The following is a 22,403-nucleotide window of genomic DNA, read 5'->3' on the forward strand; positions in this document are numbered from 1 at the left end:
TGGACCAGCTCCGGGGCGGAGCTTGAAACACGAGCCAATGGGCTCGTGCTTCTGTAATTTGCTTAACTCACTTATTTCCTTACAGGAAAAGTGAGTTATTTTAGTCTGTCTTTTCTTTTTTTTTCTTGACAATACTAAAATAAATAAAATAAAACTAAATAGTCTAGGATGTCTCACTTTATGCTATATATTTTCATGAAAAAGCTTGAAACAAAAACTATAATTGATACAAAAATATGAAAAAAATACAGGAAAAGTGAGTTAATTTAGTCTGTCTTTTGTTTTATCTTGACAATATGTTAAGTCTAGGATATCTGACTTTATACTACATATTTTCATAAAAAAGTTTTGAACAAAAACTATAACTGATGTAAAAATACGAAAAAAAAATACAAGAAAAGTGAGTTATTTTAGTTACTTTTGTTTTTTCTTGACAATACGTAAGTCTAAGATGTGACTTCATGCTACATATTTTCATAAAAAAGTTTGTAAGAAATGATGATTGACATATATATATATATATATACATATATATATATGTATATATATATATATATATTAAAAAGAAATCCTTAGTAAAAATCAAGGAGGAAGTATTTAGATCCTTTATTTACGTAAAAGTGAAAGTACTTATACCCCAGTGTATAAATACCCCATTTCAAGCGAATGTCCTGAATTAAAGATATTACTAAAGTAAAAGCACAAAATTATTATCATAAAAATAAACTATCAAAAGTAAAATAAAAAGTAAAGTATCATAAAAAGAAAATTAAAACATATTCTAGTACCATCAAAATTTGGTGAATGTACTTTGTTTCCACCACTGGTTGTTTTTATATTTTATTCATATATTTTTGTCTAGGTATTGTTGTATGCAGCTCTTAACATAAATAACATCTTCAACTACTACTACTACTACTACTACTACTACGAAGAAGAAGAAGAAGAAGAAGAAGAAGAAGAAGAAGAAGAAGAAGAAGAAGAAGAAATATAATAATACATATAATAATAATAATAATAATACATTATAATTTCCATTATTTATTCCCAATTTATCAATTAAGTTTTTTTTATATTAGTAATCCTACAAGTAATCTTAATTAATAATGTAATATTCTTTGTTAATCTGTAATTACCATGCAGGTAATTTTGCATTTGCAATGCTCATACAACAAATGAAGGTTATAGGGATTTGCCTCCTGCAGTCCGCGTCTGACCCCTGCTGACGCAAGACTGTAGTCACAACAGTGGTTGCAAATAAAAAGAGGAGAGGTTTGATGTGACAGACTGATTCACAGAGAGACAGACGGACATTCATACAGTTTGTAAAGTCGGTGACTCACAAACCTCACATAAATCAAAGAGAAAGACATTAATAAACCTGTCAACAGACAGTATAATATGTCAATATCAAATAAAACAGTCAAACAGGACATTTTGACATTTGACCCAGTTTAGTTTATTCTTCATCAGATCCTCAGATGAAAACAATATTTGTGCCTGGTTAAGTGAGCAGTAATAATAATATCAGCAGACATTTTTATAACGGCGGCAGCAGGTGGAAGAATCTGTTCTTAGTGCAAACAAGGAGCACAGTAGTCAAGTTTAAGACATTTCTGTGAATAGAAACACCCTTGAAAACAAAGTGGTGTGTAGCGATAGTGAAAACCCATCTTGATGTTACAGATGATACACCATTTACAGCAAAAACACACAGGCCTCCTGAGTAGAAATCAACCCATGATATATTGTCCCTAACTACATATCATTTGTTGAAAATGACACATCTTTTTTGACGTGATCACTTCCATTTTTGTCCATACTAGCCTCATGACAGTCATCCGTTGTTGGAAACAGTGCTCGCCGTGCTACGGTTCCCTCGGATCAATCTACAGAGTCCAAAGAGTGAGGGTTGTATGAGCCAAAATAAAGTGACAGTTTTAACTTGTGCAAAACTATATGAGCATTTGGGACGTAACTGACACCCTGTATTCTGGTTACCTTAGAGGTTTGGTTCAATCTTAAGCTATTTAAAACACATTCTTAATCGAGAGCCTGATTGCACCGCACATAGTGTGTTGGGGTAACAGATCCATAGACATATTAAAAAGTCTTTTACATTAGGAGCCCCATATTATCATATATTACACTTTGCTCTAGCTGTTCTAACACATAACCTTGGTGAGGTTGTGATCGATTTTTTACCCCATTTGTAATCTTTGGAGTCACGCAGGGGACCCTGATCTATAATGGCTGCGAAGGCACTATTGCATATTTATGCCAATATCACTGGGATTGTAACACAAACAAAAAGGCCAGGAGTATCAGCCAGCCAATACACCCCGGCAAAGGAAAAATAACTCTCATGTCACTGAGTGACTTGATACAGAGCATAATTGATTTTTTTTTTTTTTGCATGTTCAGCTTTTACCCAAACAGTTGCTTAGTGTTTACAGAAAAGTCAGTAATATGTAAGAACACAACAACAATAACAAACAAAGCAATGATGGCATTTCCATGTGGCATCTTAAAGGGATAGTTCGGGTGTTTTGAAGTGGGGTTGCATAAGTTACAGTGTATTACCTACAGTAGATGACTGTCAGAACAACCCCCAGTTTGGAGAAGCAGACAGGAGTTACCGACACCAGAGCAAAGCAAAGTACTGCTGTGGACGGGGTCGACGGCAAAACGTATTCTAGCCACCTAAAAGAAAGGCCCACGTAAAAAAATCAATATCCGTTAAATGTACGCTATACTTAGAATATTTTGGTAAACCAGCAAAAATATTCTAAATATAGCGTATACTTAAACTGATACTGATATTTTTTAGGTGGGCCTTTCTTTTAGGTGGCTAAATACATTTTGCTGCCGGTCCCGTCCACAGCAGTACATTGCTTTGCTCCTGTGCGGTATCTCCTGTCTGATTCTCCAAACTGAAGGCGTGCCGACCGTCATCTCTACTGTAGGTAATACACTGACTTTGGATAAGTACCTGATACAACCCCACTTCAAAACACCCAAACTATCCCTTTAACATGAGCAGAAATTAACACACTTGTACATGTATAAAAGTGAAAGAAATCAGATATGAGGGGCTGACCAGGAAAAAAATCTGACTGTAAACCAACGCTCCTAGTACTCCAGTACTTTGTCTGACCAAATGTTTGGTATTGTTACTCGATAAATGATGTAAATGATTATTAAACGATCAAAGATGCCATCTGTGAATTTTCAGGTGAGCAACGTTTCTGGTAAAATGCAGCGGATATTAGTGCCCACAGTACATTAAAGCAATTTCACTCTGCTTTATGCATCTCTGTGCTGAAGATCATTTTAAGTACAAATGTCCATCACACACTGTCAGTCATATTTCATTCAAACAAACAAAAAAAAAAATGCAGCAATTCAACATGTCAGTGTAGCACTAGCTGAACAGTTAGATAAAACATGTATGCACATGATGCAAGTGAACAATTGTTCAGTAGATTCAATAGTTTTTTTTTTGGCGCATAACTAAAAATTTCCCAGTGATGTATTTATAATACATATTTTCTTGTTCTGTTTTTTAGAACCCCAAGCAGCGCTCACAACAAAACAGCTGAGTCATGCTGGGAAACACAGACAGTGTTTTTGCATCACTGAGATATTTGGATCTCTTTTGACACTACAGTGTTTTTTACTTCCTGGAATTAAATATGGTTGCTAAGCAGCTCTGGGCGAACCCGTCGGGAAAAGCATTTTGACTCTGCGATTTCTGTGGCACAGCTCATGTGGATGGAGGGCTCTGGGTACAGTGAACAGAAAACAAACTCCCTGAGAGTGGATTCAAACCCAGAGTCAGGACCTACTGAAAGCAGTGTTTGTCACAACATATTGTTGGTGTCCTTGTACGTACAGTTTCACTGTACGTGACAGGAAATGTGTCAGATCCCTGGGATAAAGAGAAGCTAATGATGTCCAACATGCATGTACATCTACCCTGCTTTTTCCTTCATGCCTTAAATCCTGATTTCAGTGATGAAATGTGCTGCAACACTCAGGATACACTCCACTGGCACAGAATTTAAAATGCATTGATCTTCACTGCACGTGTTTGTTTCCAATGGGAGGCAATTTCCCCTCAATCTTTTTCTTTTATGTGCAGATACATTGTGCTTCTCCTCGTCTTTTTTTGTGTGTTTTCCTTAAAACGTCTTCGTAAAACGTCTCATGATGGAGCGATAAAAAGAAAAAACTGATCACTCCATGAGTGGAAACCGCTTGTACTTGACCGCGGCGTGCCCCGCAGGTAGCTCTGTGTTATTCACACGTATCAGAGGCTCAAAAAGCATCCAGTTTGTGGCTGAACAGCAGCCACAGCTTCAGTGGATGTGCACTCATTTTCCAAACTGAGGCTTGACAGCAGGGAGGAGAGGATAGAGGGATAAGTGAAGGACAGCAAGCTGGCTGCCGCTGCCAGGTGACGACCTTTAAAGCTCTTGAAAATCTCCTGTTTCCTGGCAGCACTCTGCGTGTGTGCTTTCTAGGAGTGTGTGCCAGGGTGAATGAGTTAAATATATGTACGTTAAAAGCCCCTATCCAAACTCTCCAGACGGACGTCCTTTTATCACTGCAATATGAGACGCAAAACCGAACTCTCTGCATCACTTCTTAAAAACTTGATCACCTAATAATCAACATCCAACTTTAATCTACCACACATTCAATGCACAGCAGCCTGTCGATAACCTCTGAACTCATTTCTTTAAAAAAATAAAGCTCTTAATCAAACCACCACCCAGACTACAAAGAAATAAAACGTAAAATCTTAAATACTTCATTCTGTTCATCTACAGGTACCATTTGCAATTCAGTCATTTTAATTCTAAGCAGCTTTCAGCTATCTAAAGCATATTCCTACAATCTTACAGAGTCAGTATTTCTTCATGCGGACTCCACTACACACCGACAGCATCGCCACCCAAAGCCTCGGCAACCCCAAAAAAACAATAACAAAGAAATCTAACAAAAGGGACAGGGTCAACGTGTCTGTCCCGCCACATTCAGCGTTTTGTTTTGGCACAATTGCCGCACAGCAGCTTCTTTTTTTTTTTTTTTTGATGATGCAGATACTGGCATACAGTGTGGGCGCACGGCAGAGAGAAGAGCTGCCAGGCAGGGAGGGTGTGTGAGCCACCGTCCAGCCAGGACAGAGACCAAAGGACAGGGAGGACGCGGGGGACAGATAGAAGGAGGAGCTGATGGACAGCCACAACAGAAAACAATGGAGCTTCTAATTGGCATTTCCAATATTTCATTTTGGGGTCAGTGGGCTGAATATTTGTTGTAAACAAATATTTTTTTTAAAACTAGGTGTCACTCTCAGGGTGGGGACACCCCACTTTCAAAATGTTTAGCAAAAACTTGAGCTCAGACAGTCATCCAGGTTATTCAATAGTTAAGTATCATCATCCTTCCATCCCTCCAAGTTAAGTCCTTCATATTATTCTTAATAGTGTGTGCTTGTCAATATCCAAAGAAAATTGAGTTTCCAACAAACAGAGATTGAACAAATTCAATGTCCAGCTTTGTTGCATCTGCGAGAACTCAGTTTTCCACCAGGACTTGATCCTAAAGTCAATTTCCCTCTTGCACTTTTGACAAATGGCTGAAGAAGCTTTTTGCAAAAGTTCAACAAAGAAGATACTATTTCCCCACATTTCTCAGCTATTCATCTGTGAAGCTCCTCCTATCGTTTTCCAGCAATCAGCGTTCATAATTTCTGATATCAAACATTTTAAAACCTTTCATCCACAATATCCTGCAATAGTATGTCATCATATCAGGCTAACCAACGGGTTCCAAGCTTGCTCTTTTAAAACAAAACTGTCTGTTACGTGTGTTTTAGATTTCGTTCTCCTTCATAGATAGCTGTTGTTAAATGTGAGACAGAAGAGTGAAAAGCTTGCAAACATACACGGCTGAAACTTCCTGTATCGGGACAAGAGGTGGCCAGCAAGAAAGTTCTTAAAAGGGATAGTTTGGGTGTTTTGAAGTGGGGTTGTATGAGGTACTTAGTCAGTGTATTACTGACTATGGATATTGTATTATTATCCAAACTGGGGGCGTGCCAACCATCATCTACTGTAGGTAACACACCGACTATGAATAAGTACCTCATACAACCCCGCTTCAATACACCCCAAACTATCCCTTTAAAATAGCTGATGGCTCTGAAATTTTATGGAGATTTTTAAGGGGATTCAAACACTTCCATCATGTGAAGAGCACTCAAGACAGTGGCTGCTCGAGAAGTTAAATCTGCATGTTTTTTTTCTCCTTTTCTTCTTGAATATCCAGCATTCCTTTTTGCAGCAGCGGTCCAGTGAGATACAGACATTCTCGACGTGATGACGTGTGATTATCCAGGCCTCGCTTTATATGTTTATGTACTTCCTTCCAAAGTTAAAGGTCTTCTCTAATAGCCAATGTTAATTTTGGGATGTTCCTCTCAGACTTTTTGCGATGACTCAGGCTGGCGTGTTCATCCCTGAGGAGATGTGGGCGTCGTCTTTCGAGCTGTGTGTGCGCGGTCTAGAGATGAAGTGCAGGGAGGGCAGGTTTCAGTCAGATCCACCGTCCGGAACCCTGCTGCGTGCGCTGCTTCTTCCTCCTCTTACACACATAGTAGACCGGGAAAGCTACCAAACCTGCAGACAGGGGAGGAGAGATGAATTAAAGCAAACTATTCTTGTCCCTAATGATACTCATTTTAATTAACGTACAATATAAATCTTGAATTATCTCTTAATGTTAAGCTCTGATGAATTTTTCTATATGGATTTGATTTGATTATTCCATCTTATAGCACACTGCCTACAGATCTGGCATAAAGTGAAATTAATTGAGCTGAAAAAGAGCAGCAGCAACAGCAGCGGCGGCACAACACTGATTCTAATAACGATGAAAATAAATGTGAATCTGCCATCACGGCATGTTAGCCGGCGGCGGATCATCTGTCAGACGCACAGACACGGGAAAGAGATTAACACTAATTACAGTTCAGCCGAAGCATCAATAGTTCACAATGCTGTCTGACAGAGTGCTCGCAGAGAGCAGCTGGATGATATTACTAGTAAATGTAGCTCCAGGAAGTAAAAGAGAGCGATAATCTGGATCTACAGCTTTGGCTTTTAAAAAGCAAGAAGAGTTTGATTCTCTTCTACAGGAGGATATGAAACTGAGACTGGCAACGCATGTTCATACAAAGTGTGTGGCATGTTGAGACAGCGCACCTGCTTTGCTGCGTGGAAGGAAAATATCTGGAATATAGTCAAACCATTTAGCTGTTATCTGTTTAATGGGCGTGTGTGTGTTCATGTGTATAATTGTGTTACCTATCACCAGTGCGAGAGCTCCGAGCACCACGACCAGCACAATGGCCACTGGAGCGATCAGCACCTTAGTGGCTGCAGAGACAAACAGACAGAGAGAGAGAGAGAGAGAGAGAGAGAGAGACAGAGAGAGGGAGGGAAATGAATAAATGTTCTTTTTAGATGGGATCAAAATTGCATGATTCAAAATTGATGTGTGGTTTTGTTACATTTTGTTTAGATTTTAATGAATCGCCGCAAAATATTCATATGTTTGGCAACCGGTGCATCAATTTGGCTGTGGAGGGACGCTGAAGCAGATTTTAAAGGGGAAAATTCTTCATCCACATTAAAAATGCAAAATCTGTGCCGCGGTATAAAGACGAGCTGTAATGGCTAAGTGGTTCTCGTTAAGGGACAAATTAGCTCCCGGTTCCAACAGGCGCCCCGCTGATATAACTAGCTGTAGCTGTCATGGAGAGCAGAGTCAAACAAATCTATCAGCTTTCCCGGAGGCTCGCCGATGCGTAAAGATTTGATAACTGTGAATGGATAATTATAACTAACATAATCCGATGTGTGATGATTTCACACTTCATTATAAAGCTTTCCTCGGAGGCAAGCACAGAGTTAAATATGGAATGTGTTCATTGCTGTTGTTATCGAGGGGTGAATTAATGTCCGTCACAGAGAGGACGAGGCTGGCCGGCCATCAGGCAGGGCAGCGACAACACATTTTGTTTTTTATCCAGTGCATGACGAGAAAAAAAACAATTCCACTTCCACTTTCTATCGCTATTGCTCTCTCTAATCTACAATTATAATCCACGGCTGAGTGCAACATGGTTCATTTTGGGTCATTCAAGGTAACGCTTCACTCACTAAAGCCGAATTACAGAAACTAAAGCAGGTTGAGGGAATGCGGCTACAACAGAAAGTTTAACAATGATTTATTTTTAAATAACTCATTGAAACTACTAAATGTGTCACTGGCAAACTAGTGCCTGATAACAGAAGACACAGTAGCTGTCAAACTGGGTAGCTTCAAATATGCAGCTGTAAAACTCAATATTCCTGGCTGCATGTTAAAACAAACAAGTCTACACAGCCATGCTAGCATCTCTTTGAGGCTGTCCTTAGGCACAGCGGTGCTTTAAGCTCAATGCTAATGTCAGCATGCTAACATGTTCACAGTGACAAAGCAAATGTTTAGCAGGTAAATTATAATGTTTACAATGTTCACCATCTTAGTTTAGCGTGTTAGCATGCTAACATTTGCTAATTAGCAATAAGCACAAAGTACAGCTGAGGCTGATGGGAATGTCATTTACAGGTATTTTGGTATAGACTGTATATAAGAAGTGGACGCAGCCACCGTGACGTCAACCATTGGTTTGTGGACTACGGTTTTGGAGCCTCGAGTTCGAAATTTTGTCCGTCGCCATGTTGTTTTTTTGCAACCAGAAGAGACACGAGGGTGTGGAGCTAAGTACAACCGAATGCTGAATTTTTAGAGGACTAAAATCAAAACACGAACAACACCCGAACCGGACAACAGCGTGGTAGCGACCTGTCAATCACAAGGTAGCCACGCCCTAAAGCACACCCTGCTTTATGGTCTATTTGACTCTAAATGGGACCATAATTTGCTAAATGAACATCATGCCGTATTGAAGAAGACTTGAAACTGGCGATTGAGACCATAAACTCATGTTTACAATGTTTACTGAGGTAATAAATCAAGTGAGAAGTAGGCTCATTTTCTCATAGACTTCTATACAATCAGACTTCTTTTTGCAACCAGAGGAGTCGCCCCCTGCTGGCTATTAGAAAGAATGCAAGTTTAAGGCACTTCAGCATTGGCTTCACATTTCAGACCCGGAGGTTGCCGCTTGGTATTTGGTCATAAACCAAAATATTAAACAAATTTTAATTTTGACCAGATAGTGCTGCTAGAGGAAAAGTCAGAGGATCTCCAAAGACATTAGGATTCGAGCCCCTGGGATGGCTAAAAACTGAGGTTAAAAGGTTCATCTCTATCCACGCACACACAAACTTACCACAGACCGACCCTCTAATTAGCCGTCTCAGATGAGGTTTATCAGGTAGATAGCGATACTTGCATCCAAACACGCTGAGGTTGGATGTATGGTCCCCAAAAAACCTGACAACAGGAAGTTTAAGATTAAATCAGATTAGAAGGAGGTGGAAAAGGCAGTCAGAGAAAAGAAAGTTAAAAAAAGAAAGTATTCTAACCTTAGGTGTCGGTAGCGTTCTCCACAACGGTAGCAGAAGTTAGTGTTACACTGCGTGCATGTCATATGGTCACATCCCTCTGTACGCTGGATATGGATCTACGGACATAGATGAGGCAAGGGAGGAAAAAAAGAAGAGATTTATCATATAAACATTATATTGATAAGGAAATTCATTCACTCTTTTAGCTTGGGAACCAATCTGAATACGTCATTGTGTTCTTCCAGACTCCAGATCAACTCAGTTTATTGTAAAATGGGTACAATTCCCCGAGTCTTAACAGCTCTAAAATGCAACACTAGCAGAATTTACTCTAAGCTGTAAACTATAAGCATCTGGTCCAGCATCTATCACTGCAATATGCAGCGGTACACTTAATGGATCTTTGCTATTTGGCTGCTGTAGCGGTGAGCAGTCCTACTATAAACTGGGCATTAAGTTCAGCTGCTCTCAGCCTCTTTTTCAAGCTAAACACAGCATGACACCAATTTGCTGGCATCACAGTCAAACACCATCTTCTCTTCCTGCTTCCAGAGCACAAATTCAGAGACATCAGTGCGACGAACACAGATGGAAAGTGTTTGCTGCTGCGAGCAAACATTTCCCACATACCGGTAATTAGCTTAATCTATGTCTCGCTTTAGTCATCTCCTGACAGTCAAATTAGATATTGTGTAGACTAACTTGCTCGTAATGAGACCAGGCTTGTTTTACGAATGCGAGAGGGATGCCAGTGAGTCTACCAGATTTGGTTTTGTGCAGCAGAGACATCATTATATTTTCAATATGTTCACTCACTGTCTTTGCATCACTGTCCTGCTGTTCCACATGCACTTTGAGCTACAATCTACTTCTCTACAGCTCCCCATCCATCATGTGCTCTTGCTCTCATGCTTCTCTTAGCCTTCATTGATTTATTCATCTACATTGATTCCACCCTCCATCAGTCAACCCTCCTTTCCATTTACCCATGTCACATGGTGGCCACATTCAGCATTCCTCCGCCTGTGTTGTACAGTAAGAAAAACAGCATCATAATATCTTGTGTCCTTACCTTGCACTTTGGACATTTCTGGGCGTTTCTTTGTCCGTGCTCTATGACACTCGCCCAGCTTCGTAGCAGCTTGTCTCCTTTCCTGTATTCGCGACATTTGACCCCACTGTGCCACGGCGCGTGGCATTTAAAGCACCACACGAACTGGCAATTGCTACACTGGATCTACAGTAGGGACAGAAGACAGCAGACCCATGCTTATGTTGCTTTTAAATTTAATTTTTTCTCGTGTATTTCCTTGGTATATTGGGACCGTCATCTTACCTTGTACTTGTGCTCGGAGCGGTTGAGGTTGCTCGCCTTCAGAGAGGTGAACTCGCTGCACTGGGGGCAGGGTTTGGTGCTCGAGTCCAGCTGACTCAACTCCAGAAAGTAACGGTATTTCGCCACGTCTTCATTGGCCAAATGAGAAATCACCACTCCCTCCTCAAGGTAGCCACTGCACTCTGGGATCGGACAGCTGATGTAAGATTTGGCTACTCGCACCTGGGAAACATCACAAAGATTTCAAATTTATTCAAGCTAGGGCTGTCAAAGTTGACGCGATAATAACGCGTTAACGCAAATTCATTTCAAACTAATTTCTTAAATGCATTAACGCAATCAATGTTTCGGAGGTTGTAGCAGACTCAGTTCTAAAACTAGAGTACTGGCATCATATGAAAGTAGAAAACCTAAGGAATCCATTGGTACCAACCATGTCATACTAGCTTGTCGGAAGGAGGTTAAATAACGCTGTAAAACAAATATATACGCTGTAAATAATCACACGATTGTCCATAGTTAATCATAATTAATCAAAAATTAAATCACACATTTTTTATCTGTTCAAAATGTACCGTAGAGGGAGATTTGTCAAGTATTTAATACTCTTATCAACATGGGAGTGGACAAATATGCTGCTTTATGCAAATGTATGTATATATTTATTACTGTAAATCAATTACCTACAAAAAACAATGACAAATATTGTCCAGAAACCTTCACTGCATTTAGCATAAAACATATGCTCAAATCATAACATGGCAAACTGCAGTCCAACAGGCAACAACAGCTGTCTCCCTTTAAGGTACACTTTGAACAGATAACAAAAATGTGCTAGACTAGGTTATATTTAAAGTCCTAATTCAAGCACATTAAAGATTTACAATAAGACAAAGAATATATGTTTAAAGTGAAAGTAACACTAAAATGTTAATGTCAATTTGGATCTGTCTGTGGTGAGTTTCTTTGTCATTGTAGTGGACTATCAGTATCAAATCTTGTGGAGTATATTCTAACCACTGATGGGAGATGGTTAATAATTTACCCAAGAATAGAGCGAGTAACAGGTAGATGAATGGAAGGCTGAAGGAGGCAGTGGAGAGAGTGGAAGTTAATATGTATCAAAGCACACACAGACTCACATTAGTTTGTCCAGACCAAGTGCTCGGCAGTCAGTTATACCAAGTGGACTTTATCATAGACATTACAGAGCCATAAGGAATCAGACATTTAAAAAATATATATTAAATTACTTTACAGACATGTCCACTTTATGATAATAACATGCAGTTTTGGGCAAGTCATAGTCAAGTCAGCACACTGACACACTGACAGCTGTTGTTGCCTTTTGGGCTTAGGTTTGCCATGTTATGATTTGAGCATATATTTTATGCTAAATGCAGTACCTGTGAGGGTTTCTGGACAATATCTGTCATTGTTTTTGTGTTGTTAATTGATTTCCAATAATAAACATATACATACGTTTGCATAAAGCAAGCATATTTGCCCACTCCCATGTTGATAAGAGTAACAAATACTGGACAAATCTCCCTTTAAGGTACATTTTGAACAAAATTTACACAAAAATGTGCAATTAATTTGCGATTCAATATTTTAATTGATTGATAGCCCTAAAATAAACATAAAACATACAATTTGACACAATACTTTATCACCTCCAGGGATATGGGTGCACTATTTCATAACCTTACTAAACTCTGTTACAAAAGCACACATTTAGGTCATTCAAGTTCACACCTGGGTTCAAACCAAAGCTATACAAGTATGTGTGTTCAGATCTCATCTAATCTGACCTTGGATACAGTTAAGCATCATACTTCCCTTTCACCATCTAGCTCTCTTTTTGTCTTTGTTTCCTCCCAGGGCATCTCTTCTTCTCCGGTTCCTTCTCTCTCTCTCTCTCTCTCTCTCTCTCTCTCTCTCTCTCTCTCTCTCTCTCTGTTCCTCGTTTCACATTTTCTTTCTATCTCTTTCACCCCACATGTTCAGGTCATCAAAGCCAGTGAGACCAGTTGTTCTGACACATGATAAGATATTTTGTCAGTGTGTGTTTCTGTAACACAGAAAGCTAAGAACAATAGCATCAGCCTATGATGGTGCTACACCCAACAATATCCCCTACAGCATGCGTACACATACACCTACAAACTAAAAGCCTGCCACATGATTATGAAAATGTATCCTCTGCTCTGACGGCCATAAGAGCTGATGTGTCAGTATTGTTGCCACAACACTGACACTGCGATGACCACAGCCAGACTGGTTGGACCGGTTAAAAATGCTGCCACATTATCTATGTCTCTCACATGCACGTGTCACTGTGTGTGGTGTTTTAAAATGTGGAGGCGAAACATAAGCCAAATCAGTCAAATCTGAAACTCATACTATGTAGTGTCAGTGTGCAGTGACAATATAGTTAGGCCTGACCTGTCTAGTATAAGGTTTGTGCACATTGTGGTGCTGTAACTCATACAGCAGTGATTCCTATCTAGCTGTATTTGTAGCCTGAGGTGTAATCCGGCTAACTCAGCTAAAAATAGAAAGTATGATTTGATTTGAAGATATATATATATATATATACATATTTGTTATGGGGACAAAAAAGAAACAGCCAAATAGGATTATAAATTGGTGTGATGCAGATTTTTACTACATAACCAGCAGGCTGCCCATCAGCCTGAGGAAGTTGTAACACCTAAACACCACAATTGCTATTAAAAGCGCTTGAAAAAGCAAGTGAGCAAAGGCAAAAGTGAGCATGGCTCACATAACCCCGCTCACTGCTTGACCCCTGCAAAAGTAGGGCCAAAGGTTTTGCCCTTTTGGAACTAATGGAATGAGTCTATTGAGCACAATCTAGCTTGTTATTATCACCCTGGACTTCTAATCCCCAAAAGGCACAACTAGACCCAAATTTGAAGTTCCTAAATTAAATAGTTTTCGAGATCTACTCTGGAAACGAAGTTGAAGTCGAAAAAAAATCACAGTTTTTGGCCAAAATGTCCAAAAATGTGGGCAACCTGGACTTCTCACCCCCCTAAAGGCACAAGTAGACGACACTTTCAACCATCATACCAAATTTGAAGTTCCTAAGTGAAATAGCTTCCGAGTTCTGCTCCGGAAACGAAAGTGTGATACGCGAACGGACGGAAGGACAGATGGACGGACACGCGGAGTGCTATACACCCCCGACTACGTTGTCGCAGGGGTATAATAATAATAAGCTAAAGGCAATTGAAAAATAGTTGAAACGGCTAAAAGTAATGGATAAGCAGTTGAGTTGAAATAATGTTAGTTAGGTTAAAGTGTTGGATTAACAGTTAAATTTGCTATCTTAAAGTAATGGATAACTGGTTGAAACCTCCAGCCTTTGCCACTCCAAGTGGTATTGGTATGAATGCAAACTTGACATAATCAACAAAATGAAATGAATAGTGTTAAATAACATCCAGTTTATAATTCATTCATAAAACCGCATTTGGAACATGATGGATGGTGCCAATAAAGGGGTACTTGAGCTCACTGATGGGACTGTGATGAAGAGAAGATAATTTTCTAAGTGAATCTAAATACATCTAAATACATCTGTCTGCTACTATATCCCTGCCTTTTCTTCCGTAACGTGGTGATGTCACTAAGTAACACATCTGCATAATACCTGCCTAGCGGCTACTTTGGCACGTCCTCAAACAAAGCTAGTTAGAGCGGAGTCCGAAGAGTTTGGTTCGGTTGACCAATCACAACAGAGTGGGTCAGCTGACCAATCGGAGCAGACTGAGCTATTTCGAACATTAAAGAATGTAAACATGTTCTAATAGAAACACAAAATACAAATATGCACCTGAAAATGAGCATAGTAGGTCATCTTTAAAAAAATCCCAACACCATTGCCTTGATTTGAGGAGGTAGCTAAATAAATGAATGGTTTAATCCCTGGCACAACAACATGGTTAGCATCAGACATGTGCAATTCAGTCTCCTGTAGCAGCCATCTACCCCGCCTGCCCTCGAGCAAGGTACTGACCTCCTCCTATCTATGACCACATACTCAGATCTCTCTGACATAATGCTTACTGTACCCACTAAGGGTTAACACCACGCAATGTGTGCTAAAAAAGGATTGCAGTACATTGAAAAAAATTCCACCTACACAAAGATAGTTTACATGACCCCTTATCTCAGTGTTCTTATCAGAGAGTCTGCTTGTCTCTGTGTTTGTGTGATTATTCATGCCTTGTTATCAAAGCAAGACAATTGCAGATAAAGATAAAGCTGTCTGGATGACTGATAAAAGCTGTTCTTCCTAAAGAGATTAAAGCAGATTATAGTAACAGTAGCAAAGGGCCTAAGATTGTAACTTAACAGGGACTCATAAAATAACTGGGATAGCATACACGTTTATTAAAACTGGGATTATGATCAGAGGATTGTACCAGCATGAATGAGGCATTTAAAGACATCCATCCTGAAACACTTTAGCTCTGTTAGGGAGCAGCGATTGGCAACATTCCTTTCATTGCTGAGGCCTTATTTCCATGGAAGCTGCACCGAATTAAAGGAAGTAAATGTTTCATCCGTCTATTATTCAGTTCCTTGTTTTATAAGTGCAAATCATCAACAGAATCAATGAATAGGAGCCCTTACCGATAGACATTTTTATATCGTTTTGACGATATATGTCGCCATATTGCCCAGCCCTGCTACAGAATGCATTGTGGCCACAAGATATGTTGTGGCCCTATTGTGACCCATTTTGGCGCAGTTAAAGAATGACTTTGCCATGGTGCTGCTCTCTCTGTGTAACACACTGCTGGGATGCTTAGGCATATTTTCTGGCATCAACAAAAAGGCATTTTGAAGTGAAGGAAACAATGTAGAAGATGAGCCAAGTCGAAGGACACACTTGTGTTTTGTTGGATTGTAACTTTACTAGTAATAATGCACAACAGATTGCAAGTAGTGTCTGATCTGATGGTGAAATCTTCCTTCAATAGGTGAGCCTGAGAGAAGGAAATTCTGCTGAATAAGATAGGGATGCACCGATACCGGATTGGATATCGGGCCGATATTGATTCAGATAGCCCGATCAGATATCGGTGACAATGGGGCCAATCATATGATTATCATCATATTAATTAAACACTGTTATTACACGGCTGTGTTGAATACTTGATTCCGATTGGTCGATTGCGGCGTTCTACGGTTTGTTATTTCTTTATAACAGACCGTTGCTATGGGCGCAGTTCTGATATCGGACTCTGGCGCTTTTGTATCAAATTATTGATTTCTTAAAAGGGACTGTTTGTAATTTCTTACACATATAAATCAATCCGGGTCGGTGTCCCATGTGCGCTCGCGTGTGGCTACGCTGTTCAGACTCAGACTCCAACACAAACTACACGGAAGCACCAAAACCTCAAAGTTGTATTTAGTGAAGCCTGTCTGTTAAACAGTGTTGGCCGCGGTCGGAGGACGCGGGGGAGACCATAGCTTTTGTCTGCAGGGCCGGAGTCCCTGCGGTTCTCTGCTCCGCTGCCTGCCTGCCTTCACTCACTCACACAGTTCACTCACGCTCGTTCTCGCTCGCTCAGCTCGCCCTCCGGCCGCGGTCGGGAGGCTGAGGCAGGAAAAGCCAATACTAGGATCAGCACTGATTCACGGAGAGACCTTCATCTGGTCAGCTAACATTACTGCCAAGCAGCTGAAATATAGAGTGATATTGTGCTTTTAGCTGACGTGTGTCGCCTCACTGTTTTGACGGATGCTCACAACAGGACGCTGACTTTCCTTAACTTAACGGCCACAGGTGTCGCTGTTACAACCAATTTTTGATTCTTACAAACAGTCCCTTTAAGTAAGTAGCTGTGTAATAAGCGGGATAATGTACAACTAGCGGGTCATTGTTGCAGCATCGCCCGGTCGGGATTTCTTTCACAACAATGACCGGCTCGCTGTACTACGTATCGGAACGGTACTCGGTATCGGCCGATACCCAAAGCCCAGGTATCGGTATCGGGACTGAAAAAGTTGGATTGGTGCATTCAAAACATGTGGGGTCAAATAATTCAATGCCAGCTCGGCCCCACGCTTTGGGAGTAGATAAGATGCCAAATATGACACTTATGATAGAAAAGACAGTGTGTTATTGCTGCTGCTGCCTCAAGGACACTTGAACCAGCTGCTGACTTGACCCAGCAATGCCTGGCTCTCTGGCACCCTGTGTGACACCCTGCTGCACTAAAAACACCACCCTCCCTCCTCCCAACCAACCAACCTGGGAGCTGACGTAGAGCTTCAGGCACTCATCGCACACGGCCTTCCTGCAGCAGGGCAAGGGTGCGATGGTTTTCTCCTCCAGGCACACCCGGCAAATCTGCATCGACGACGTCTCTGCACCAGCTTGCTCCTTCACGGACAACCGGTGCACCACATAACCGAAAGGGTCCACCAGGTCGTCCAGTGTGTACAGAGACACCGCGGGACTCGAACCCGCGTCTTCTGTCTCCTCGTCCATTTCTGCTGCTGCTGCTGCTGCTGCTGGTGCGTCAGTGTCATCGTCTGTGATTTCACCATCTTTGAGGTGACTGTCGTTGGCGACACAGTACACAGTGCAGTAGACGTGCTCTTTAGAGGTAACAGACGTGACCTTGCTGGCGTCGCTATGGCGATGACTTATGACTGAATCAGTTGGAGTGAAGTCGCTCAGCGTCGGCAGAGAGGGAGACTTTGAAACGCCGAAATTCCTCCTCAAAATCTCCACAGCACTCGCCCTCCTCCTCTCTCCTCCTCCTCCTCCTCCTCCGTTGCAGTTGTTGTTGTTGTTGCCCTTCTCCTCCTCCTCTTCCTCGCTGCTCCTCTTCTCCTCACCTCCGTCCGAGACTGACCGGCTCAAATCTCGCTGAACTTTGCCGTCCGTGAAGTTACTTTCCGTCGCTAGGTTGCGGGACAATCTCAGCCTCCCTTCCTCCAAACTGCTGCTGATAAAACTCGGCATTTTTATATTTATACAGGCGTCGGCTGCTATCGGTCCTTCATCTTCCATACCCGAGATATCTCTCCCCATTTAAGTGAGTGATTCTTCTCTTTCTCCCCGGTACCGGACCGACCGACCTTCTGCCTGCTGTCCGCCTCTCTTATCCAACTCCTACTACCAAAACAAAACAAAGCACAGCACAGCAGCGAGGGGCTTCCGGGTTGTGTCGTCAGCATGACGGAGAGCAGTGATTGGCTGACGGGAAGCCTAGTGGTGGAGTGCTGCCCTGGCATTACTTACTATATGTATACTTAGATCTTTCTGTATACTTGTCAGTATGAGCCAAGTATATTTATAATAATGATAATAAGAATACTCTTTATTTGTATAGCACCTTTCTAAACATAGCTTCAAAGTGCTTGCACAGATACAATGAAATACAGACAAAATAAAAACAACAATAACCCTCCTATTATCTTTGGGGTCAATTTGACCCCATTCAATGTTTAACGTCTCTAAATTGCTTCATATTTAATGACTTTTCCTAATTTAATGGGGACAACTGGGTAAACATAAAATTAAGTTTTATATTTATATTTTATGTTTTCAGTGTCCTGTATACATGCTGTACACATCGGTGTTCTTTGGGGTCAATTTGAACCCAGGCTGTTTTAGCTGTATAAAACATATAAGAAATATCAACATTTTACACACATTTGTTTTGGATGATATTGAGGTCACTATAACTTGCAACTTTATAATCTTCAAAAAGCTCTAGGGCCCTAACCTAACATAACCATAACTGTAGTAGTGCGAGAACCACTGATAGTTCACACGACATGGGGGAGGGGAAACATCATTCTCTCGAGAACTTTCAATTTCCCCACGCTTTGGGGGTGGCAAAATATGGTTCCCATGAAGATATTGATTTTATTTAAAGGGCTATTTAGGTAGTCAACAAACAAACATAAAGTACCTGACACATAAACTTGGGTAACAATTATAATTATAATCATTTTCTGGAGGTTTAAATTGCTGGGGTCAAATTGACCCCAAGGATAAAAGATTTGAAGGTAACAGGAGGGATAAAAGAACAAAACATAAAGACCAAATAATGAGAAAACTAAAACCTGTAACCAGCGGTATCAAAACAATAAGTTACACAAATGCCAAAAGAGGACAATATAAGGTGTGGGGAAAAGATGCACCAAGCTGTTGCCTTACAGAGTTAAAAAAGCCTTTTTATAAAAATGGGTTTTTTAAAGAGACTATTTGTAAGATTCAGAAATGCTGCTTAACAGCGACACCTGTGGCCTTGAAATCAACGGAAGTCAGCGTCGAGCTCGCGCTTGCTCGCTCTACATAGACATGAACGAGCATTGCTCAAAACAGTGAGGCGATAGATGTCAGCTAAAACCACAATATCACTCTATATTTCAGCTGCTTAGCAGTAATGTTAGCTGACCAGACGAAGGTCTCTCCTATGAATCACTGCTGATCCTAGTGTTGGCTTTTCCTGCTCAGCGCAGGCTTCAGCAGCAGGGCTCCTCAACGAGTTACGTTATCGCCTCACGACCGCAGCCGAAGACACCGGCACCCAGTCGGTAACGAACCGATAACGTAACTCGTTGAGGAGCCCCGTCACTTCACAAGACACGGAAAACCTCTGTTGGTCTGGAGGAGCTGCAGCATTTATTTCTGCACAAACGTCCACTCTACATTCACTAGATATTCTCAGAGCTAAACTAACTCTCCTGCAGTGTGTAGTGAGCGCGCGTTCACGTCTAGAGGTGGAGCGAGACAGCGAGGACGCGCGCGCTGTCTGAGTGAAGGAGAGCAGGCAGCGGAGACGAGGTTCCGGCCACACGCGAGCGCGCATATGCGAACGCGCATGTGTGCCGACCTGCTACATTTATACGCTTAAAAAGTTACAAACAGTCCCTTTAAAAGAGATTTAAAATTGGTAGTAGAGCTGGCTAACCTGAGGTCCCGAGGTAGGTTGTTCCACAGTCTAGGGGCATTGATGGCAAAGGCCCTGTCACCCTTAGTCACCAGCCTAGACCTGGGTACAACCAGTAGAGCGTTGACTACTCTATTGAGGTCAAGAGTTGATAAAAAAAGATTTTATTTTAGAAATGTTTCTGAGATGCATGAAGCAGGATTGCAGCACCCGTTTTATTTGTGACTCAAAACAAAGTGTTGTGTCAAATACAAGTAGCCAAGTATACTTAGACTTTTCTGTATACTTGTCACTTGTCAGTATGAGCCAAGTATACTTATGTATACTTTTGTTATGTATATCTCTGATAAGTACATACAAAGTAAACTGAAAGTATACTCTCTTATTTTAAGTTTAAAAGAAGTACACTAATAGCACACTTGAATAAACTTCTTTTTGGTAAGGGTAGGCACATATCAGCAAAGAAAAACACTCCAGCCTTACTGAGAGTGTAATTGAAAAAAAATGTTTGGCAATATCTACTTCAATTATAAAGTGCATCCTGCTTTATTACCTAATCTTAAAGTCCTTGTTTTGAGAAGAGCCCCTGTGTCAAAAGTCTAATTTCAATGCCTGAATTGTTTCAGTTTTGTTTGAATATGTTGCATATCCCTACATTAATGTGTTATCACAACCTGGGGCCAGGAAGTAGGTTATATAACAGTGTAGAAAAACTGTGGCTGCATAAAAGAATATAATATGAGTGTCATCAATGCTTCATATCATCTGTTATCATGGGTGAGATGTGTCAAAGGCTACACAGTACAGTAGTAGTCTAACTGGATCATAATAAGCTACAATGCAAGTTTGGTTTAATTACTTACCTTTTATCTCTTTGGACAAATAAAATGTGGTGACACAAGCTCACACAGTCCTGCAGGACACACAGTGAAACTCAAAACAACAACAAACAACCACATTTTATTTTGCTGGTTTAACAAATATAATATTAATTTGACAAAACAATCTTAAGCCAATGTCCACTCCATAGAATTATTTATTTTTATTATAATATTATTTCTATGATCCACTCAAAACTTTCCCGTGTGCATTCAACAACAATGAATTTTGCACAGTTGTCATGGAGATGGCTCAGCTGTCATCACGTGACCTATCATGAATTGAGCCATGACATCTCTATGCAGCCTCATTCATAGGGCGCCAAATACCGATGCTTTGTCACTGCCATTGGCGTTTGATACTAACGCACAAGGCACACCCACCTAAGCAACGGGCTTTCCATTAACTACAATGTAAACCCATCCGCGTCAATATTAAACGCTCAGAGAAAGTGCTGTGGTGGTGACGTAGTTCAAACAGCGAAAGAGACACACTGGGCGGGCAGGAGGGGAGCTGGATGGGTCCAACAAACAAAAGGCTTTCAACCAGTTGTTCGTGTCCCCGTGCATTAAGTTTCACTTTCACATTACAATCAGCTGTTCGTTCATGGCCCGTGTTCACAATGTTCAGTGTCATTTTTACTGTATTAAAGTAGTACTTTTAAGCCCAACAATGCTGTTGTTTTCCTAAACCTAACTAAGTGGTTTTGTTGCCTAAACCTAAGAACGCGTTGCTCTATGACAACTGAACAAACTTTATCTGCTGACGAAGACCGTGAAATGTGGTTGAAAGCTGCAGAGAAAGCTGGTAAGTGCACCTTGAGTCAGGATTGTTTTGTCAAAATACTATCTCCAAGAGCAAGAGTGAACCTCCATGTTCAAGTAGAACGTCTCAAACACACACACACACACACACACACACACACACACACACACAACTTTATAAAAAAAAAACAAGCCGCAGTTGTGACACTCATCATCAAGTGTCGATGGTGCACATCTCGTGTCTAGATGTGAAATTCTCAACTATTGCTGCTGTTGCTTTTTTTGCCGATATATAGACCGCCTTTCTCACAGCCCACACAGGTGAAACAATTTTCATTAACAATGGTGCAGTTCCATTAAGTGTCCCAGTAAGCCATGAGAGTGAGCAGTGCCAGTTTCAGAAGCAAAGAGACAAAACTTTGTGGTGTTTCTTTGACAACAGCCACTGCCTCCATTTTGGACTGAAAACGCTTATCATATTTATAATATTTTGTTGATCGACACAGGCCATTTTGGAAGAAATATGACAATAGAATCGAGATAACATTGTTTTACTTTGTACTGCACTTCTTAGGCGACATTTAGATGTTTTACTGGCATCCGGTAGTCGCTTTCAGTCCAAAATGGTGGAAGTGGAGCTCCGCCAATATACGTTCTACCTTAAACCCAAATTAACTGAATTAACTTTGCAATTTTATGGTGATTTTTGCCATTTCCAGGCACTGCATTTTAACAAACTCCTTCTGTAAACTTAACCCGATCGACTTCAAATTTAGTCAGTATAATCTTGAGACCTTTGCGATGAAAAGTTATTAAAATCTTGAGCTTTGAGCCATTAAACAGGAAGTTGTTGTAACTTTGGCGTACATTGTCCAATCTG

The 22,403-nt window shown here is 40.8% G+C and overlaps 2 protein-coding genes across 2 annotated transcripts in view; both read right to left on the reverse strand.

Annotated features, from left to right (window-relative positions):
- Positions 1 to 1,435: 1,435 nt before the first annotated feature.
- rnf217 (ring finger protein 217) lies at positions 1,436 to 18,155 on the reverse strand. The gene is made up of 7 exons (XM_037751020.1): positions 17,222 to 18,155; positions 10,927 to 11,148; positions 10,663 to 10,827; positions 9,609 to 9,706; positions 9,413 to 9,516; positions 7,377 to 7,448; positions 1,436 to 6,689 (listed from the first exon to the last, which is right to left on the reverse strand). The coding sequence occupies exons 1-7, from the start codon at positions 18,008 to 18,010 to the stop codon at positions 6,607 to 6,609; spliced, it is 1,533 nt and encodes a 510-aa protein (XP_037606948.1). The 5' UTR covers positions 18,011 to 18,155; the 3' UTR covers positions 1,436 to 6,606.
- A 3,467-nt stretch (positions 18,156 to 21,622) lies between these two features.
- nkain2 (sodium/potassium transporting ATPase interacting 2) overlaps positions 21,623 to 22,403 on the reverse strand; it is a 93,414-nt gene continuing 92,633 nt past the window's right edge. Inside the window, exon 8 of the transcript XR_005204173.1 lies at positions 21,623 to 21,696. The gene's annotated coding sequence lies outside the window, so the exon portion shown is untranslated. The remainder of the gene's footprint in view (positions 21,697 to 22,403) is intronic.

This window comes from Sebastes umbrosus, chromosome 18 (genome assembly GCF_015220745.1).
Source record: "Sebastes umbrosus isolate fSebUmb1 chromosome 18, fSebUmb1.pri, whole genome shotgun sequence".
NCBI lineage: Eukaryota > Metazoa > Chordata > Actinopteri > Perciformes > Sebastidae > Sebastes > Sebastes umbrosus.

What these genes read in the sequence shown, in the direction of transcription:
- rnf217 (XM_037751020.1), bottom strand. Translation starts at nt 18,010, where the DNA reads ATGGGGAGAGATATCTCGGGTATGGAAGATGAAGGACCGATAGCAGCC. An exon ending in AGCTCTACGTCAGCTCCCAG is followed by an intron (nt 11,149 to 17,221) that starts GTTGGTTGGTTG and finishes GATGTTTCCCAG; the next exon opens with GTGCGAGTAGCCAAATCTTA. An exon ending in AGAAATGTCCAAAGTGCAAG is followed by an intron (nt 9,707 to 10,662) that starts GTAAGGACACAA and finishes CTATGTCCGTAG; the next exon opens with ATCCATATCCAGCGTACAGA.